The sequence below is a fragment of the Lates calcarifer genome, linkage group LG4 (genome assembly GCF_001640805.2).
Source record: "Lates calcarifer isolate ASB-BC8 linkage group LG4, TLL_Latcal_v3, whole genome shotgun sequence".
Lineage (NCBI taxonomy): Eukaryota > Metazoa > Chordata > Actinopteri > Centropomidae > Lates > Lates calcarifer.
Window position 1 is genome coordinate 19,640,617 of NC_066836.1, and position 19,114 is coordinate 19,659,730.

A 19,114-nucleotide genomic window follows, 5' to 3' on the forward strand; every position below is an offset into this window, starting at 1 on the left:
CAACAGAGAGATATTTGGCACGTCTTACAATATAATACAGTTCAATAAAACATGACGTTGAATATTGCAATTACGTTGGGTTAACATCTCTCTGATGCAGTCTCAGCAAACAATAATGTAGCTATAGATTAGGTCATCAGCTTTACTTCATAGTTACCTAACATCCAAACAAAGTACACACTAACCATTAAGACATTTTCTTTAAATTTATGGGTTCAGCCCATATAGAAGGCTATACAGACATGGACAAGCTAGTTACATGCAATAAAAATCTGGCTCTGAGTTTAGTTCCCAGATATGGAGTTGCTCACAGCTGACACACTGCAGATAAGATAATGCTACTGTATATACCCAGATAGTGATGTATAGTGGACATACTGTGTGTATGTCTGAGAGATATTAAAGCTCATAGTTTATCAGAAACAGTGTGGAAAAATGTTCCTGCTCTCTGTAGAATTTCTGCAAATAGACAATGCATGCAGCATGTGTCTGTTTGTCTCTGGTCAGATGGTTGCTCTGTCATCATGCAGACTGTGAAGAGATGAGGATTGTATCATCTACTTCTAACTTGACAATGCACAGAATCACTCTTTGTTTTCCATGCGTTGCCTCCTCCAGCGGCACCATGTGCTCTTACCATATGTTTTGCTGGTTTTGCTATCAGTGGGTGACTCACCGAGGCTTATGAGAGCTTTAGTGGATGTCAGAATAACCTTCAGGGATGAAAGTCACCTGTTTGGGCTTTTGAATAAATCTCACGGAATTTCAGGAGCGACAGAAAGCTTCTTTCCATCTTGAGTTTCTTGAGCTCATCCATTAATACATTCCCAGCTTTCTGAGGCCTTTTAATGACACGGGTTTCATAGGTCCTGATCTGTGTGCAAACTTTCTTACATATTAATCTAATAAAATTTTTTTTTTTTTTAACATAGTCGGTGCTATCACATAAAATTTCTGAATGAATCAATATGTCAAAGATGTATCAGATTAACTGTATCTGTTATGATGTTATTAGAGCAAACACTGACACCACTCTCTCATACAGTGGTGTATTATTGCCACTGTGTCTCAAAATTAAGACCATATTTCCCATAAACCTCAGTCATAAAGATGATCTTTGCTACTGAAGAGGATAAACATGTTGACATTATTTGTATTTACCACCTTTCTTTGGCAGAAACTCAGCTCACTGTAAAATCAGGGACATCTTCCTGTTTTGTGCCAAAACAATCACACAACATCTTCTGCAAAATCATGATGACAAACAGGGTGAAATATGATGTTAATTAGAAGCTACATGGGTCTGAGTTACTCTAACTGAAGCATTAATTCCTCAAAATGAATGTGGGAATTATTTAGCGACAGTAATTGCTACATAAATTCTTGCCTTTTACACATAAGCTGAAACATAATCTGTCTCCTCACAAGCCGACTGTGGGGTTTCACTGAGATGCTGAATCAAGAGTCTAACTTGACCTGCAAGCTCTCAGTCAATATTTTTAATAGAGGCGATGATGGTGATTATGAAGATGCATCACACTAATCAAACTGCAATGAAGATGAAAGAGTGAAATTATTTCCCCAGCAGGGAAACGCAAAAGCAGTGTAAATCTGTTTGTGTGTCCTCAGTGTCTGTGCGTGTTTGCTTTAATACTCCAGTGAGACAAGGAATACAATGTCATATAAACCTTGAACTCACACAGACATCGTCTTTTCAGGAACTAAGAAAACCAGCTCTGTCTTTGCTATTGTCTTGTGGGTGTTGAAGGCGTTCTATAAACCATTTGAATGTAGGATTTTCTCATCCATGTCACCGTCATTTGAAATGGAATCATGACATTTCTGAGGATTGCAGGTAGGTAGTTTACAACAATGAGGATATGTTTTAGCAGTATGGTTCCCTGCATGGACACATGTACTGGATTTACCACCTGCACACAAGGTTTTTGAGCAATTTTATATGAAATTTGGTACATACACTCATGTCTCCCTAAGGATGAATTGTGAGAACTGTGATCCTTCAACTTTTTACCATCAGGTCAAATTAGAAAAACGAAAGTTGCACGCTAACAAGCTGAACTAAGATGGTAAACATGCTAAACATTATGTCATCCAAACATCACCCTGTTGGCACCGGCATTGTGAGCATGTTAGCATGCTGACATTATCATTTAGCATGAGCATTTAGCTCAAAGCACCGCTGTAACAGACACTTGTTGATACACAGATTTGTGGTTATCTTTAAATCTACTTAGGTGCAACGATGTAACAGTTTGTACCATCTTGCCAGATGTCATATTTTCAAGGCCACTAAGTCTCTTTATATCAGGGACTTCTGACGTACACTACATAAGTAGAAGCATTTGTATTAACCATGGATAACTACACCTGCTCCTCTGCTCCTCTGCCAACCACTCTCTGCTGTCTTATACAGTAAGGAACTAATACAGGGAAATAGTTTGGAATGAACACCCAGGCTTGCTGCTCTGAGGCCGTGTGTCTTTTATCTGCTCTCACTCATCAGCAAGGGGAAGAGCCAAAGGGTGTGTGTGCATCTTTAAAATAAATATGAGAGAATTTAGAGCTGTGAAAGACGAAAGGAGGCTCCTGGGACATTTTTTACTGCTGAAATAGGAACAACAGCCATTCATTTGCCAAAGAGCAGATCAAGGCAGGTTTTTCATTTTGTCCTAATTTATTGTTCTGTTTTGCATTAGTCCCCTTGCAAAGCCACTGCATTCCCACACAGATAAAGCAGTTCTGGTTCACAGCTGCTTTTCAGCCAGGTAAGTGGTCGGTTAGGGGTTTGTTCCAATGCAGGTTTGGAGATACTGCACTAAGGCTGAATATGTTGTTAAGAACTGAAGAAAGCTATTTTTGCTTTCAGTGAGCAGTCAATGGCAGACATATTGCCTGAATCAGGATGAGCATAATAAGTATAATAAAGGGACAAAAGAAGCAGCTCTAAGGTTTTCTTCAGTGGTATGTCAGCTTTCTCTGTCTCTCTTTTCTTCTCTTCTCCTCTCTTCTCTTCTCCTCCGTGGTGTCAGAGTTATCCTTGAAGATTCACCTCTATATGCCAAACTGAATGGACCAGCAGAGAAATACCTCAAAGTAATCTGTTTCCTGTAGTGCAGATTCAGCTTCAACAACTCTGTTCATGACCTGAAGAAAAAAAAAAAAAGATCTGGGAACAACAGATGACGACAGCACCCAAATGACAGGACAATATATGGCCACACATTTAAAACATGCACATTCACAGTCAAACAGTGTTTGCCAGAGCTCAGTATGGTTTTCATTACACAGAGAGAGAGGCAGAGAAAAAGGAAGCTGGGAAAGTCTGATGCTGTACTTTATGATTCATGGGTGTATTATGTTGGTTGACGCTGATGAGAGCAACTTTCAGTAAAAACATAATCAGGATTAGCTGCTGCGGAGGCGAGCACACTTAGGTGGTATTTACCTCTCCAGGGGTTCTCGAGATAAATCTGTTAAGAATCATGAATAAATCATTCTGAATTTTTGTGACTTTTCTCCTATCTTGTGAAATACTGGAGAGATTGACTTCTTCAGACCTTTAGAGGTTATTTTAATAAAACCACCTGAGAAGGTTTTAAGGGAAAATCTGTCTTAGCTGGAACTGCTCACACCTCGCACACTCATGCAACTGGTAGTGTGAGGAGGTTGCAAGGTCTCAATAAATGTAGCATGCGTCAGTCATATATATATATATATATATATATATATATATATATATATATATATAGTGATTTCCCCCTTTTGAATTCATTTTTGAGTTTTCCGTGGCCTGAAGTGCAAAAACAGTGCAGATTGTTTGTTGTTGGAGTTCAAGCTAACTAGATTAAACATTTACATATTAATTATGTATTCAGCTGTAGTGGAATGTAACTAAGTATATTTACTCAAGTACTACTTAAATACAATTTTGAGGTATTTTATGCCAGATTATACATTATAGTTATGATGGAGTCATTTTAAACCGCTACTTGTACTTCCTGTAAGTTGATTACTTCTTGCACCACAGGATTTAACAACATAACAAACAAAAAGTCTAGATATCACACTGGGACTCCAGGACAGTTTCATGTGTAAGTTATATACCAACAGGATACTGCTGCCGCCTAGTGGTCAAAACGCTTAAAAGCAAAATACTGCTTATTTCCTATTGGCTGGTTAAACATGACGCAACATAGGCAAACAAGGAAAAGACACTGATAAATGACTTGAAGCTTTTGTTTTCGATTTACAGGACCAAACTGCAGATGTGTCACAATTTTAGCCACTAGTTTTAACAGGTGAGTTTTCTACAACCTGTCCTCACTCTCATTATTCCTCAGAAAACATACGACGTACTTACACTCTGATAATCTCCTTGTGTGCAGTAGTTCAGTTTGGCTTGTGTTGGTCAGACAGTACTAATGTTGCCTCTTCACAGACACTATGAGTGACTTTTCTGTAAACCCGCTGGTGTTGCTTGGTATCGGCTCCAGCTTCGCCTTTTCTGCCGTGTTTTACCATTTGTACCAAGAGAAGAAGAAAGAGTTGATAAAGCTGAAGGCAAGTCCATCAATGTCTTTGTCTTTGTTAACTTTTAATCAAGCTTTAGATTCATAATGAATCAAATAATTCTCCATTTCCAGGAAATACCCATATTCAAACCAGACCAACACCTGGTCCGGGTACTGAAAGCATCTCCTCACAAGCGACTTCACTATGTTGCTGTCGAAGGTACAAACTTGTTTAGAAATATAACATTTTAGTGAATTCAGTTTTGAATGGGGTCAGTCATGGAGCTAATTTAAAGTGTCCTTCGTGTCTGTTCGAAGGTTTGGTTCAGGCGGACGGGGAGCCCCTGCCCAGCCGGTTTGTCCCACGATGCTTTGGTGTGATTCAGAAAGTTTCCGTGGAGGAGCACTGGAAATACTGGAACTCCGTCACCAAGACATGGTACATAACAACTGAGAACACAACCAGAAAACGGCTCTCAATCTACAAGCATGTTAATAACAGTTTGATTCGTTTTCCAGGAATTCCCGGACGATGAATAAGAAAGAGAGCAGCAACTCAGTGCCCTTCAGTCTGGTCAGCCCTGGAGCCTACATCAATGACTTATATGTGAAGGTGCAGAACCCTCTGGAGGCCTCTGGGAGCTACCTGGAGAGGGTCTACTACAAATTAAAACATGCTGAAGAGGGCTTGGTGAACATCATGCTGCAGGGCCTCAATGGGGAGAAACCTGTGGCAATGGCGGAGAGCGAGGAGCTGCTGCGGGTGGGGACCATACTGACTGGGTTCGGGGAGGTGGTGCTGGAGGGAGGCCAGGTGATGAGGCTGCAGGCCCCACAGGACGGCCGCAAGTTCATCCTGATGCCCTCTGACCACAAGAGCTTTATAGACAGACACGAGAGTTCAGCCGACATGTGGAAGGCGCTGACTGCTCTCACTGGCCTCACGGGGGCTTCTCTCCTAGCTGCGGTTATTTACAACTTAGTGGGAAAACAGGATGACAAGTCAAAGTAGGCTTGAAGAGGGGGATCTTACAAAAGCTGTGTTCAGGGTTTTGGGTGTCCCAAATTTTCCTCAGGTGTTTTGTCAACTGAGCCTTATAGATTCATAGCTTGGTCCTGATGTTAAAATATTTCAGTTGTCAGACAGATGTTTTCTCATCATGTTGAAAACTGTGGTAGACATGAGGGCTGAAAACACAACACATTAGTAAAATAGAAAACATAACATTTTACAAAACATATTAAAAAAACTGAAAACATGATGATATTCTACAAAACTAAAAAAGGTAGTAACAATATTTCTTGAACCTGTGTTTTCTGTAATGTTGTGTCTTGTTAAATGGTATTTTCTTGGTCTTGGGTTGTCCTTTTCGGCGACTCTCGGCCACCGTACTAAATGGACCATTTCAGATATTTGTAACCACTTCTCCACACCTACACCTGATGATGTAAACACAGGCCAACTATTTTTTTAAATTCTGGTTTTGAGCTCAGTCTCTAGGCCCAAGAGCTCTTATGGGGGAGTGAATGGAGCCGTGCTACAAGATGAATTCCTTGTATGTCACTGTACAGTGTCCCGTCAGGTTGACCCCTAATCACACAGCCTCAGCCTGCAACTAAATGGTTTCTTCAGTCACTGGGCAATAGGGATGGAACAACTCAGAGGGGCATGCAGAGTATTTTAGTCAAAAATTCAGTGCTTAATTATAAAGGGAACAATTTATTTTTGTACTGACAGTGTTTTTTTTTCTTTTACATAAAACCATTCAGTTTAAGAAATTCTGTTGTCAAAAATCTAATCAAGCTTTTATTTTAGTGATCTTATTCTCTTTCAAGGCTGTTACAGCAAATCTGATCAAATCAAAGAAATCAGTCGGTCTGTCAGTCTGAGACTCCACTCCGTATGTCCAGACAGGATGGTGAATTTACTGTGATCCATGATCCATGACTAATCCATTTGGCTGCTAATCTTCTACCTCTTAAATCATTTCATTTATACTTTGTTGGTTTATGACCTGCAGTCAGTGTCCAGTCTATAGAAAAAGGGCACAAAGCACTGTTGTAAACAGTCTTTTTTAAAGGTGGTGGTGTGAGTCTTGTGTGTAAGAATGAGAATAATAAAACCTCTCCAAAGCTCTTATCAGCAGTTTAATTTTGTCTGAGACATACTGTCGACAAAAAAGACAAATGATACAGTCCGAGTCTTCCTTCTTTATTTGGAAAGTTACATTTGTAGCACACAGCCCTTTATATGACGTGGCACTATGAGTTACAAATGTATGTCAGCTTCAACTGTATGGGGCAGATCCTGTTGTAGAGGGTGAAACTTACTTCCCACATCCCTTTTCTCAATGTCAAACAGTTTTCAAGTTTTAAAGAATCCTCTTTGTACTTTCTGTGCTCCTCATTATTCATCATCCTCCTCTGAAGACTCTTCAGCCTCCTCCAGCCACTGGATGAACTTCTGAAGCTGTTGGTGAAAAACAGACACAAACAGAGCTGTCAGAGAGTGCATTATTTACACACCATGAGAACTGGTGATGGAGAGAGGAGGGTGAACAACTGCAATTACAGTGAATTTAAAGGAAAGTTTACTAATGTTTATGGCTCAGGTATGAAGAACTAAATAGTTTTATCAAAAGCGTGAATGAATTAATCAGTGACACATTAAAAAATACCCAAATACCAATTCACAGTTCAGGTTGTGATGATGCAAACCCTTGTGGATTTTCTCAAACATACAATCGAACACAATGCTGCTGAAAGGGTCAGGTAAGCAGGTCCACACACTCTTCTAAACAAGGACATTATAAAAACAATGTTTCACTACAGTGGTGTTACAATGCCACTTTATCCATTTATCTTTTTCTCAGGGGGCCAGGTTTGGTGCTACAAACATTGTATATGCTACATTTTTTTAGTACTGTACAAAACATTCAAAAATGTGTTTAATCAAATAGATTACAACAGTATCCATCAATCTCACCAACCTCATCGTTTAAGTTATGTTTTAATACATTATATTCTTTATGTAAAGCATTTTGAACTGCCTCCATGTTTGAACGGTACAATAATCTGTTCCTGCCTTTAGCAACACACATTCCTCTGAGCGTTCAATTAAAGGGTGAATATTAAGCCTGTTTGTGTTCAACAGTCTCCCCAGTGTATTTTCCAGTGACTCAGTGCTGTTCCATTCTCCACTGGGACCAGGGGGAAAGCGTAACTGTTGTATTTTTATAAAGATTTCTTACAACATCACCTGAACTTAAAGCCTTTATTGTATAATGGTGAAGTGTGTCCTGAAGCCTTAAGCCTTAAGCCTTAAGTCTTGAGTGAGCTAGTTGACTCTGTACCTACCCCCTGGTTCTGACGGAGCTGTATGCTTTTTTTGGTGGTGGCTCCCTGGGAAAACCAGCGAAGTATCATCTCCTCTTCCAGAATCTCCAGCTGATACATGTTCATCAGGACCTGGAAGGAAAAAAAAACACCCACAGCATCTTCAGCACCACACTTGACTGCAGAGTGAACTGCAGAATTACATGGTTCAGATTACTGACTGCACATGCTAGTGATGATTGGCCCTGACCTTGACCATGGCAGCCCAGTGGCTCTCCTGCTCCAGGAAGTGCTCTTCAAAGGCAGACAGACAGTCCAGATGGTCCTGTGCTCTCTTCACATAGTTCTTAAAAACTGGTGCCCATTTCTTCAATAACTGAGAGGGGGACAAAAAAGGGAAAACTAAATCAAGATATTCATTCGTATCATGTCTACAGTTACATAAATATAAAGTAAAAAAACAAAAAAACAAAACATAACAAAATCTGGTAGCTTATTCACCGGCAGGAGCACAGCAACATATTGTGATGCGGTGAGTTGAGGGCCCTGCTGCTGAAAAGGGTACTCCAGAACCACTCTGGTTAAAATCTGCATCACCTCCTTCAGAGTGATGTTGTAGGCATACCTGGAGAGAAACAGTGTGTCAAACTGAATGTGCAATAGCTCTGAAAGACAGCGATAGAAGTGCAAGTATTTGTAAGTTCCTCCTTACTTGAGAGAGTTGATCTCGAGTACAAGATTGTCACAGCTGATGTTTTCCTCCAAGCCTCTCTGCAGAGTCCCCAGCACCTCCATCTGGAAGACTAAACAGGGACAGACCAAAGAACAAGAGTCAGAGGAAATCTCCAACCAAAACACAAAGGGATGATGGCAAAAATAATTTTCCATTTGTCAAATAAAGAAAATCGTGACCAGTCAAGGCCATTAGCTCATCTTCTTGTAGAGCTGCTGATTTTAAAGAGCACATTCTGCTGAGCTTAATATAGAGACCAACTGTGATCTTGTTTTATAGGTTTGTTATTTTTTAAATAACTTTTAATTAAATTTTTTATTTCCCAAATTACATTGTTCTTTGCATAAAACTTCCTAGGAAATTGTGAGGAATCTATGGACAAATAAAATAGACCAACTTACAAGAAACACTAATAAATGTATATCTCAAAACCACCTAAACTACTGGCAAAAAAAATAAGAAATACAAATGTAACATCCTTGTGATCGGACACTTGCACATTCCTGCGACACCTGAATGATCATTCTGGGGAATAGTCCTTACTAAAGATATTAAATTGCACCATCTAAAACACTGAAACACTGCTAAAACAGTAAATCAATCAATGGAATAATTTGCTGCTGTTTTATATCATTGTAACTTGACTTCACTGAGTGTAAGAGTGTGAGTCTGAAAAAAACAGCAAGCTGAAGACATGATCTTAGGCTCAAGAAAATTTACAAGGCAATTTTCAATATTTTTCTTTTCAATATTTTCAATATTTTGTACATCGAGAAAAATAATGAAAATTATTTGTAGCCCAAAAGTGATTAAATGCTCAGAAACATTAGCAAATTCCTATGAAATTAAGCAAGAACTGAGGCAGAGAATAACTATTTGCACTGTTGGTATTTTGTCTCTTTGTACAGTAGGGGGCAGCCATGTGGTTCCACAGGCAGGTGAGTTAAAACATCTTGACTCCTCTCACCTTTAACATCGTCCATCTCAGGGGAGGGGATCATTGGATCGTCTGGACCATCAGGCTCACTGTCCTCGCTTTCACTCTCAGGGTCAGGGTTCAATACCAAACCTGAACAAGTAACAAATAACAGGCTGCTGGGACTTGGACTACAGCATCATGGGAGACACCACTTTTACAAACTCAAGGATGCCATCCTACCCCAGAGACACTGCGACAGCTCCTCATCCTCTGTATCGTCCAGGCTGCTGGCCTTCCAGACGTAGCCTTGTCCCTCTGCTCCAACCTCTGCTGGGTTGAAAGCTGAAGGACAGAATACAATTTCAGCCACTACTGTACTAGAAATGTTTTAGTAGCATAAAAACCTGTGAATTTGCCAATACACACCTTTCTGTTTTGTTTTGTCTTTACTTTGACCAACCTCAGCATCATCACTGAGGAATTCATCATCATCCTCTTCCTCCTCCTCTGGATGGTGCATGGACACCACAGTGCCCTCTGGTAGAGAGATGTCTGGTCCAATCACCACCTGGGAAACAGTTCACAGGCAAATCAAACTTTTTTCTTTTTTCTTTTTTTTAATTTTATCTGGTGACTATTAGTGAGGTGCAAACCAGCGGCAGTCAGCTGATTGTGAGTAGGTCTTTGTAAGAAGTCCTCTGACTTCCTCTTAGATGGGGAGATTGATAAAACTTTCATTAGCTATAGTTTAGCTTAGCTTAAAGAGTGGAAACAGCTAGCCTGACTGTCCAGCGTTAATAAAATCCACCATCTCTACAGCTCACTATTAGCACTGTATATTTACTGTGTGTAATATGCACTGGAATATTTTTGGCCAAGCAAGTCACAGCTGGTTGCCTAGCAACCTCAGAGTGATGATAAGAGAACAAGAAGCTACTACACCCAAAAAGCTGTAGCTTCAGTTTAACAAGCAGATATGAGGGTGGTATCAGTCTGTTCCTCTCTCTCTATCCATGAGTGCAAACATGTCTAAATGACAAACTATTCCCTTAACATTTTATGTGCGCAGGTTGAATCTGTTGCCAAAGCTTCCTAAACAGTTACACCATGAGTAGTCCTGAAAATGTGTTCAATTAGCTGTGTGTGAGGGTTAGGGTTTGGAGATGCCAACATGCCTGATGCCTGGAACGGCTTTAAAATGGAAAGCAGCTCCACACACTCACTGACACAGAAAAACATAACATTATTATACCATAGTTACAGAAACAAATGTTGGCAGTACTTACATTATATGCCAGGACACACTGTTTATTAAGCTTCACTCGTTCTTTGACCACAACCTTGTCACAGACCACAGACTGGCTGATCATCACATTACTGGCGATGTGAACATTATTCCAGATGTAGGCATGGTTCAGGATTACATTATCACCTGTTGCAACAAAACAAAAGGAGTATTAATCACACCAATTTTCAAACACACACTTCCACTTTTCAACAGTTCTGGCCAGAGAGCTCACCTATGGTGCAGTTGTTACCGATGACACTATTAGAAATGTGACAGTTAGCACCAATGCTGGTGTCACAGCCGATGAGAACGTTCTCCTCCATCTGGCTGCCGTGGCCCAGGCTGACTCCGGACCCTCGGTAGACATTGTGGCGAGAGTATGTGCAGCTCTGTCCCTCCCAGTCCGTGAAGTTAGCCTCAGGGGTGAGAGGGTAAACCCACCGCCTCACGAGGTCCGATGACACCGAATCATACATGAGCAAGTTGGACACTCTGACACCGTAGCCATCCTTGGTGACATGCATGTGTATCTGATTTCCCAGGATCTAAAGAACGAAAACAGAGTGTGGCCTGAGTTGTCTTAAACGGAAGACTCCAAATTCCCAATAAGGTAACTACAGCTGTGTAATACCTCTTCATTGACCAAGATCCCTCTGACAAAGTCATTCCTGGTTTGGTAGTCAAAATTGTCAGTGAAAAGCTCAGCAACCTGAAAAATGAGGAAAAAAAACAATGTTCAACAAACTTAAAAAAAAATTAACTTTAACAATTCCCCTGTCTGGTTTAAGACTGACCTGTGGGGAGCAGATACTGATGTGGCAGTCAAGGAGGTCGTGTCTGATTTCAAACTCATCACTTGCACTGTGGAAAATGTTCTGCAAAACACAAACAGGAGCAACTGTCATTCTGGCTGAATTGTGCTGAAGATGTAATACACTACTACTGACACTGTGTGTTACCATGGGAAACTGTAGCTTCTTCAACCCTTGTGTCTTCTGATAGTGTAAAATTCGCTGGCTCTTGCTGTCCATGGCAACAATGACATCATCTTCCTCACAGCGAGACCTGTGACCCGGTGATGACTCCTTAAAGATCATGGTCATCACTGAGATGTTCTTGTCTATCTTTCGACGATGCCTGCGAACAAGAAAAAACGTAGAACAAATATTTTGAAGTGAAGCAAAGCAGTCCAGGGGGCACAGTTATTGTCATTTCTTCTAAATGTCCTAATAGGTTCTTTTGTTCCAACTGTTTTAGATCACATAATACACAAAGACATAGAGTACCTCTTACCTGTGCTCTTGCAGGGCCTGGCTGATGTCAATATTTGACACCACATCTCCATAGACCAACAAAAAGTCTGAGCGCACAAGGTTCTTTGCATCAACATCCCTGAGCACATCCCCCAGGGAGCGGTACAGGTCTGAGGTGATGATGTGGACTGTGTTGGGAGAGGTGGGCCGACACCACTTTGACTTTCTGTCAGACACAGTATCAGGTCAAAATCATCCATTGACACCAATGTGCATAAAAATAGTCAGTATTAGAAAAACTTACAGTAAGTGGTCCTTGATTTTACTGGCCATCCAGCAGCAGAAGACAAATGTCTCCTGCACCCCAGTGGATGTGAGGAACTCCAGGGTGTAGTCGATCATGGCAACATTACCCAGCGGCAGCAAAGCCTTCATCAGTGGAAATGTGACAGATGACGTTAGCAGTCTGAGTAAAGTAATGATGGAAGCTGAAAACAAGCTCCCCAAGCAATTTTTAAACAGAACTAACAAAGCAGCTCAATCAGCATTTCGCATGTTCATTTCTATTAACGTGTTTTCATCAGTGTAAGTGCAGCCCTGTCACTGTTTACAGCATGGACAGAAGTTAGCTACCATTAGCATCCCTGTTAGCTTAGCTTGGTGCCTACCCGCGGCTGGTCTTTGGTCACCGGGAAAAACCTCCGGTTGAAGCTGTCAGCGACTAAAACGGCCTGCAGCGGCTGCTCCTCTTCCTCCTGTTCACCTGTACCCTTCCTGCCTGAAAGAGCAGGACCCGAGCGACTTTGTTTCCCCCCTTTACCGGCCATGTTTCTGTTTGACTCCCAAATGCTGTCCAACTCTGTCGTCAGATACAACTACGGTGGCGGTGGTGGACAATCTTCCTCGCATGGGTGCAGTGTAGCTACCACTCGTACATCGAAAGTATACAGTGTTCATTGTACAGTGTACAATTCACAAACAGTCAAAAACGCACAAAAGGGAAGAAAATAGAGGGCAAGACAACATAGCTGTTTACTATTTACCTTGCCAGTGCTCTTACACGACAATCAGTGTAGTGTTAACACAGGAGTTTGATTAGTACAGCTATGACAGCAGAGGACTGTCAAAGTGTATCACTCACCAGTCCTACTAGCCATGAATACTGTCTATATGCTGATGTTGAGGTTGATCAAATGAAGATCAGTAACAGGGGGCCCTTTGGCTCCAGGTTCACTGTGTGGCATTTTGTTGAGGTCATTTGATTGATTGCAAATATGGGAAAGGGCAGGTCCTGCAAACTTTTTCTAAACGTTGAGGATCTGTCTCACAGAATGGTGGACCTGCATCAAAGTTACATTTTATATCCATGATTGTTTTGGTAGCTATTAAGCTTATACAGTGCATATCCCTGAGTGAATTAATATTGGATTGAATAATCACAAATTGACTCAAACAGCAATCCTGGGACAGGACTTATAGGCAACAGGATACATACACAATGCACAGAGAGCAGTAGGATGGATGTCTCTGATGGATGTGATGTCAAATATAGCATTTTTCAGCAAAGAAATAAAGGTTAAATATCTTTTCACCATCACTGGTTGACACAGGTTGCACATACTTCAGTCCCACTGAATACTGGACAAAAGGTTCTCCTTAATGTATTTTCAGAATCACTTTATTGCAGATAAACTCATGTAAGTACATCTGAACCAACATGTTTAACTTACAGAGACAAAACCATCTGGCTCCTGCCATCCAACAGTTTAGACAAGAGCCTTCATTCATTGTTCTGTGAAAGATCAACAGTTGTTCATGATGTTCTTAGCCACTTCAGATAGTAAAAACTTATTCACTGCCAGTAGACTACTGGTGGTGTTTGGTTATCTTCTTAGCATGTGCCAACACTGAGTCATATCGCAGGGTTTTGGACATCCAGGAAGATGGAATTCCCTCAAGTCCAATCTAGGAGAATTAAAATGTCACATTTTATAAAGCATAATACATAAAATACTGGCATACTACAGAATAACACAAATGTAACATTAAAACACATTCTCACCTGAGCCCCAAGACAAGCCCCAATGAACGATCCTCGACTGCAGGTGCATCCCCCACAGCTCATGGTATCTCTGATAGCCTGCTCATACTGTTTGGCTGTCAGGACTCCATGCAGTGCTGCTTGGAACGCACCAGGCAAACCTAAGAGACAATCAGAACCAGACTGACATGAAGGCTTTTTAACTGGTTGTCTTAATATTTGTCTTGTAAAAGTATTACTAGATTACTGATTTTGCTTATCAAAAGGATGACTTATTAGAATGAAAACAAGCATTACATGGGTACCTCAGGTGTTTGGAAACACAACGGGGATTAGCTCCTGAGGAGTCTTGGATAAATTGTCCTTCACCTGATGAAGGTGACCTGAAATAAGACAAATATGAAATAAATGTGAACTCTTAACACACACACATTTTTGCAAGTTCCTTTGACTTCACACAGAGGAATTTAGAAAACTGACCATGTTAAAACATGCTTAAAGTATTAAACATACATACAACCATTTAACCATTTAGTAAGAAATGAGGAAGAAAGAAAATGAGGAGCATGACTCAGTCTCAGTGACTGTAATGTACTGAACAATGTTGCAGGCCTCACATACCAATAACTGCTTTGTCCAGGTCCTGAGGCTGCTTTCTGTTCTTATCACTGAGCTGACCGAGCACTTTGTCCAAGGCTTTTGGATCAGGGCCGTTCAGAATGAAATGCTCCAGGATCCTGGAAAATAAGTCCATGTATAATCCATAATATGCACTTAATACTTGGTTTTGTTCTCTATGTTTCTTTAAGTTGGATCAATTGAACCATTATATTTGCTTATTTACAGTCCCCAGGTTGTACTAACCAATGAATAAAATCATAAAGTACATTAAGTCTGGACTACATTTATGGTCCTTTCAGATGTTCTATTGGTGTGTTGTTGCTGTTTTGAGAAGTGTACTGAATACAAGGTAAAATGGTCAATCCATCTGATTTAATTTTTAACTAAAGGAGAGGTGTTTTGTCATTGTAATGGTTGCAAATGAACTGTACCTATAACTGTTCCTATAATCACCAGTGATCAGTTAAGTAAAAATAGTCATGTTTGAGTGAATCAGTGCATTAGATAAAACATTGACCTTGCTGCTGCCAGAGTCTCTGCCACACATTCATCATTGTTCTGGGTGACACGGGTGGCCAACTCAACCTTTTCCAACATGTCAGGCTTCCCTGCATAAAAAGCCACAACAGGAGCCATCTTGGCTATTCCATCAATCTGACAGTCATTCTCACATCCTGTGGAAAAGACAACACATAGGTTAGAAATGTTTCTCATTGTAATGCCACAGTTCTGTGGCCTCATTGTAACAGTAAATCAGTGCCAGGGCTTCACCTGTCTCCTCTTTGCCTGCATCCACATTCTTCAGGAAGCTCTTTAGACTTGCATGTCTCCATGGTCCCTCGATGGGCAGCTGTGGTCTGGGCCCTGTTACATACAAACTATTTGTGAGAGGAGTGAATCAATTTCTTCATCATATATTGGACAGCTGTCTTACCTCCTCTCTCTCTGTAGGGATCATTGATCGGTGTGTCATACTCTGATCCAGGCCCAAAGAATTTCAGTATGCGCTGCTTCAGATCATCAACATTTAGGCCTGGTCAGATACAGTAGGTCAGACAACATAGACAAGACTAGCTTTAGAGTTTGAAGAGGGTGGCCAGATATACACTTTACTATGTTATATTATATATATATATATATATGTTATATTCCCAGCAGAGACAATGAGAACCAACCAATGTATTTGTTAATTTAATATTTCAATGATACACTGTAATTTTTTTCTATGTTGAAAGTAATAAACTACTTACATTCCAATATGTGTGTGTGGGTTTTAAAGCAAAATAATAATAGTCTCATTGCTATTTCAAAGGTCTGTCACAAGTGAAGAAATATTTAGAACATAGTAATCTTCTTAATTTTTTACATAAACATGTTCAGCTTTAAAGATACTCTATTAACACAAAATAGCAGCTATTCAGTAGAAGGACCTCTTCAGTATGAAATATAAGAACTACATCATCAAAAAAAGTAAGACCACCTCCACATTCAGACAGGGACTCCAGCAGGACATAGGCCTGGTCTCCATAGCAACTCTGCTGGCCTGTCTGCCTCCTGTAGAACGGGTTGGCGGACTCAGAGCGGAATTCAGGGTTTGGATCCTGAGCCAGAATCCCCTGCAGCTTCTGGAGGTCATACACCCAGTGGAGGGGCATGGCTGTAGGGTTAAATCATAAGGTCAATGTAATTCTGATTTGTAGTAAAATGTTACACCCTGCAAAACAACTGGTAGTGTTTTAATGGATAAAGACTTGGATGATACCAAAAACAGTAGAGCCCCATCTGAAATCTTCAACGTTTTATGGGGTATTTTGACAGAGCATGAGAAGGCACGACAGGCTTTTATCATGATTACCTGCTGAATCTGCAACAGCTGATCCAACAATGGCTCCTATTGCTCTGTTAGCCAGAGCTGAGGCCATCTGTAAAATCATGCACACTGTTATTAGAATCTAGAAGAAGAATTGTGAAATAAGTCAGTGAAATGATCGACTGTCCGATAATTCATATGAATAAACTATAAAATAATTTAAAAAATAACAAAATAAATAAATACAATTATTGAGTCTTTGCTTCAGTCAGTTACTTGCTGTGTATCTCTGCATATTCTAGGACTGAACAAGACATTTGCAGGTGTCACACTGAGCTCTAAGAAGATGATGGTGATTGACATTCTTCACCATTCAGTGTCATCTTATAGAGACCTAACGATTATTTGATTAATACCAAAAACCACTAGACTCATAGATAATACAAAAACATTGTTGTATTGTTTGCCAAGTCTACAGGATATTTTTAAAATATTGTTTCAACTTCTACGACACAGGTGTAACATTAAGTGACCGGTTTCTCGTCAGATTTTTAGCTATGGCAGAGGACAGTTCGACCTTATCTACACTCTACTACTATTCCTTAATCAGGTGACGAGCTCACTTCAGCTTAAATGAGACCTACAAATTGAAACTATCGTTAGTACCGTTTTATTAGAACACAATAAACACTTCTCCCGCTTCAAGTCGTAACTACAACCATGACCTGGGCTAAGTCGCAGTCGAGGAGATAACGGGTACTTTTAAACACAGTAGGCTGCTAGCTAATGTAAGCTAGTTATCAGGCACTGAGAAGTCTTACCGTAGACTCTGTTTAGTAGACTCTCAGGTCGTACAACAGGCTGTTTCGACTCAGGTCTGTAGATTAACAATGTCGATTTTACTCAGCTATACATTAAAGACAAGCTGGTGATCCGACGATATGTTATGAAATAATTACCTCTTTAGCACCGCCCACGGGGAAGCAATAAAATGACCCGGCCCCCACGCGACAGCAACTATAACTGAAGCAAGGGTTCAGTGACTGTGGAAAACAGACCTGTCTACAAACCCTCTGTCTCTGTCATATCACAGCAATGTGTGTGATAAAGAATTAGTTTAAGTGAAGTAAAGCTGTATTAATAGGGGAATATCATAGACTACACACAAGAATATTACAACAAACTGACAATGAAACAAAACAAAAACATCTTGTATGTGAAGCAGACACACGTTAATTCTGTCGGTTTACGAGGAATTTAAAGAGACTCTAGCGACACAATGTAAAACCACAGCTGTCAACAAAGCCAGGGAGACTTGTCACATGTTCTCTGGGTTCTTCATCTGTAATATGACCTGTAAGGACACGGAAAGTAGATGATTTTTCGGATACTTGGATTACAGACAACACATTGAGCTGTTACTCTCTGTTAATGATGCTCAGCCTGAAACACTCAGGCTGTATATGTATGACTGTATTGCTGTTATGTTCAGTATGAACTTCATATTCACAGTATTTCAGCCTCAGTGGAAACTGAACCTGGATCAAATAGAAACATTCTATAAAGTGGTTCACATTCATATTTCCCATCATTAATACTGCATATTTTGGTATGTTGTCTACAATTACAACAGCCTGTTGCATTATATTGTCTTTCATGACAATAATGCCCCCCAGCCCCATTTAAAGGATTACTGAAATCGATAATATGCAACACTAATGATGCCAAATTCTGCTGCTTGACTGTGAGAAAAAAATAAAAAAATAACTGAAATTGAAAATGCAGAGCATAAAAAAACAGCAGGTGCTGGAGGATGATGGTGTTGAATGCTGAGCTGAAGTCCAGAAACAGCATCCGTACATGCATGCTTTTCCTTTCCAGGTGTCCCAGGCTCAGGTGGAGTGCAGAGGAGATGGTGTCCTCAGTGGAGCAATTAGGCTGGTAAGCAAACTGGTACAGGTTGAAAGTGGGGGGAAGTCTGGATACAATGTGGGCCTTCACCAGCCTCTCAAAGCACTTCATAATGATGGGGGTGAGTGCTACAGGGCGGTAATCATTGAGGGAGGAGATTGTGGGTTTTTTAGGCATCAGTATGATTGCGGCTGCCTTCAGACAAGATGGTACCACAGTCTGGTTCAGCAAGGTGTTGAAAATGTCCGTGAGAACCCCAGCCAGCTGATCAACACATTCTTTGAGCACCCGTCCTGGTATGTTGTTGAGTTCGTTTAGGAAGTTGATGTTGGTCTCGCGGGGGGGAGGGGTGGCTTTGTTGTCTGTGATGACTTGAATACCCTGCCACATTCATCTGGTGTTCGAGGAGTCATGGAAGAAGTCCTGCACTTTCTGATTTGCACCTCTTATGGCACGGTTCAGGTTGACTCTAGCTGTCCTCAGAGCCACCATGTCACCAGAAGTGTTATTTCTTGCTTTCAGCATTGCATGTACATCACTGGTCATCCAGGGTTTCACATTGGCCCATGTGGAGATGTTCTTGATCACACTGTGCCTGCACTTCAGAATGTAAGCAGACACAGACTCTGCGTACTCCTCCACCTGTGTGTGGTGATTGTCTGTAGCAGCT

General features: G+C 40.7%; 3 protein-coding genes across 4 annotated transcripts; 1 reads left to right on the plus strand and 2 right to left on the minus strand.

Moving 5' to 3' along the window:
- Positions 1–4,207: 4,207 nt before the first annotated feature.
- LOC108883922 (mitochondrial ubiquitin ligase activator of nfkb 1-A) lies at positions 4,208–6,670 on the plus strand. Its single transcript, XM_018677501.2, has 5 exons — positions 4,208–4,319; positions 4,460–4,581; positions 4,665–4,752; positions 4,851–4,971; positions 5,052–6,670. The coding sequence occupies exons 2-5, from the start codon at positions 4,465–4,467 to the stop codon at positions 5,542–5,544; spliced, it is 819 nt and encodes a 272-aa protein (XP_018533017.1). The 5' UTR covers positions 4,208–4,319; positions 4,460–4,464; the 3' UTR covers positions 5,545–6,670.
- A 53-nt stretch (positions 6,671–6,723) lies between these two features.
- Positions 6,724–12,949, minus strand: eif2b5 (eukaryotic translation initiation factor 2B, subunit 5 epsilon). The gene is made up of 16 exons (XM_018677500.2): positions 12,730–12,949; positions 12,366–12,490; positions 12,102–12,287; positions 11,768–11,945; positions 11,603–11,683; positions 11,440–11,517; positions 11,041–11,353; positions 10,807–10,952; positions 9,947–10,088; positions 9,761–9,862; positions 9,569–9,670; positions 8,581–8,671; positions 8,370–8,493; positions 8,119–8,244; positions 7,890–8,000; positions 6,724–7,002 (listed from the first exon to the last, which is right to left on the minus strand). The coding sequence occupies exons 1-16, from the start codon at positions 12,886–12,888 to the stop codon at positions 6,940–6,942; spliced, it is 2,127 nt and encodes a 708-aa protein (XP_018533016.1). The 5' UTR covers positions 12,889–12,949; the 3' UTR covers positions 6,724–6,939.
- Positions 12,950–13,721: 772 nt separating this feature from the next.
- LOC108883923 (crystallin J1A-like) lies at positions 13,722–17,567 on the minus strand. 2 transcript variants are annotated; one of them, XM_018677503.2, is made up of 11 exons: positions 17,493–17,567; positions 17,355–17,410; positions 16,579–16,645; positions 16,204–16,380; positions 15,658–15,756; positions 15,495–15,587; positions 15,241–15,397; positions 14,724–14,839; positions 14,408–14,485; positions 14,124–14,263; positions 13,722–14,026 (listed from the first exon to the last, which is right to left on the minus strand). In XM_018677503.2, exons 3-11 carry the CDS (start codon positions 16,643–16,645, stop codon positions 13,928–13,930), a joined length of 1,026 nt encoding a protein of 341 aa, XP_018533019.1. In that variant the 5' UTR covers positions 17,355–17,410; positions 17,493–17,567; the 3' UTR covers positions 13,722–13,927. The 2 variants fall into 2 exon arrangements, with proteins under 2 accessions (XP_018533019.1, XP_018533018.1); XM_018677502.2 differs by having other exon boundaries at positions 17,355–17,503.
- Positions 17,568–19,114: the final 1,547 nt, after the last annotated feature.

Coding starts and splice junctions, on each gene's coding strand:
- LOC108883922 (XM_018677501.2), top strand. CDS start 4,465: ATGAGTGACTTTTCTGTAAACCCGCTGGTGTTGCTTGGTATCGGCTCC. Junction 4,582..4,664: donor AAGAGTTGATAAAGCTGAAG/GCAAGTCCATCA, acceptor CTCCATTTCCAG/GAAATACCCATATTCAAACC. Junction 4,972..5,051: donor AACTCCGTCACCAAGACATG/GTACATAACAAC, acceptor TTCGTTTTCCAG/GAATTCCCGGACGATGAATA.
- eif2b5 (XM_018677500.2), bottom strand. CDS start 12,888: ATGGCCGGTAAAGGGGGGAAACAAAGTCGCTCGGGTCCTGCTCTTTCA. Junction 9,863..9,946: donor AGACAAAACAAAACAGAAAG/GTGTGTATTGGC, acceptor TCTGTCCTTCAG/CTTTCAACCCAGCAGAGGTT. Junction 9,671..9,760: donor GCTGTCGCAGTGTCTCTGGG/GTAGGATGGCAT, acceptor TTACTTGTTCAG/GTTTGGTATTGAACCCTGAC.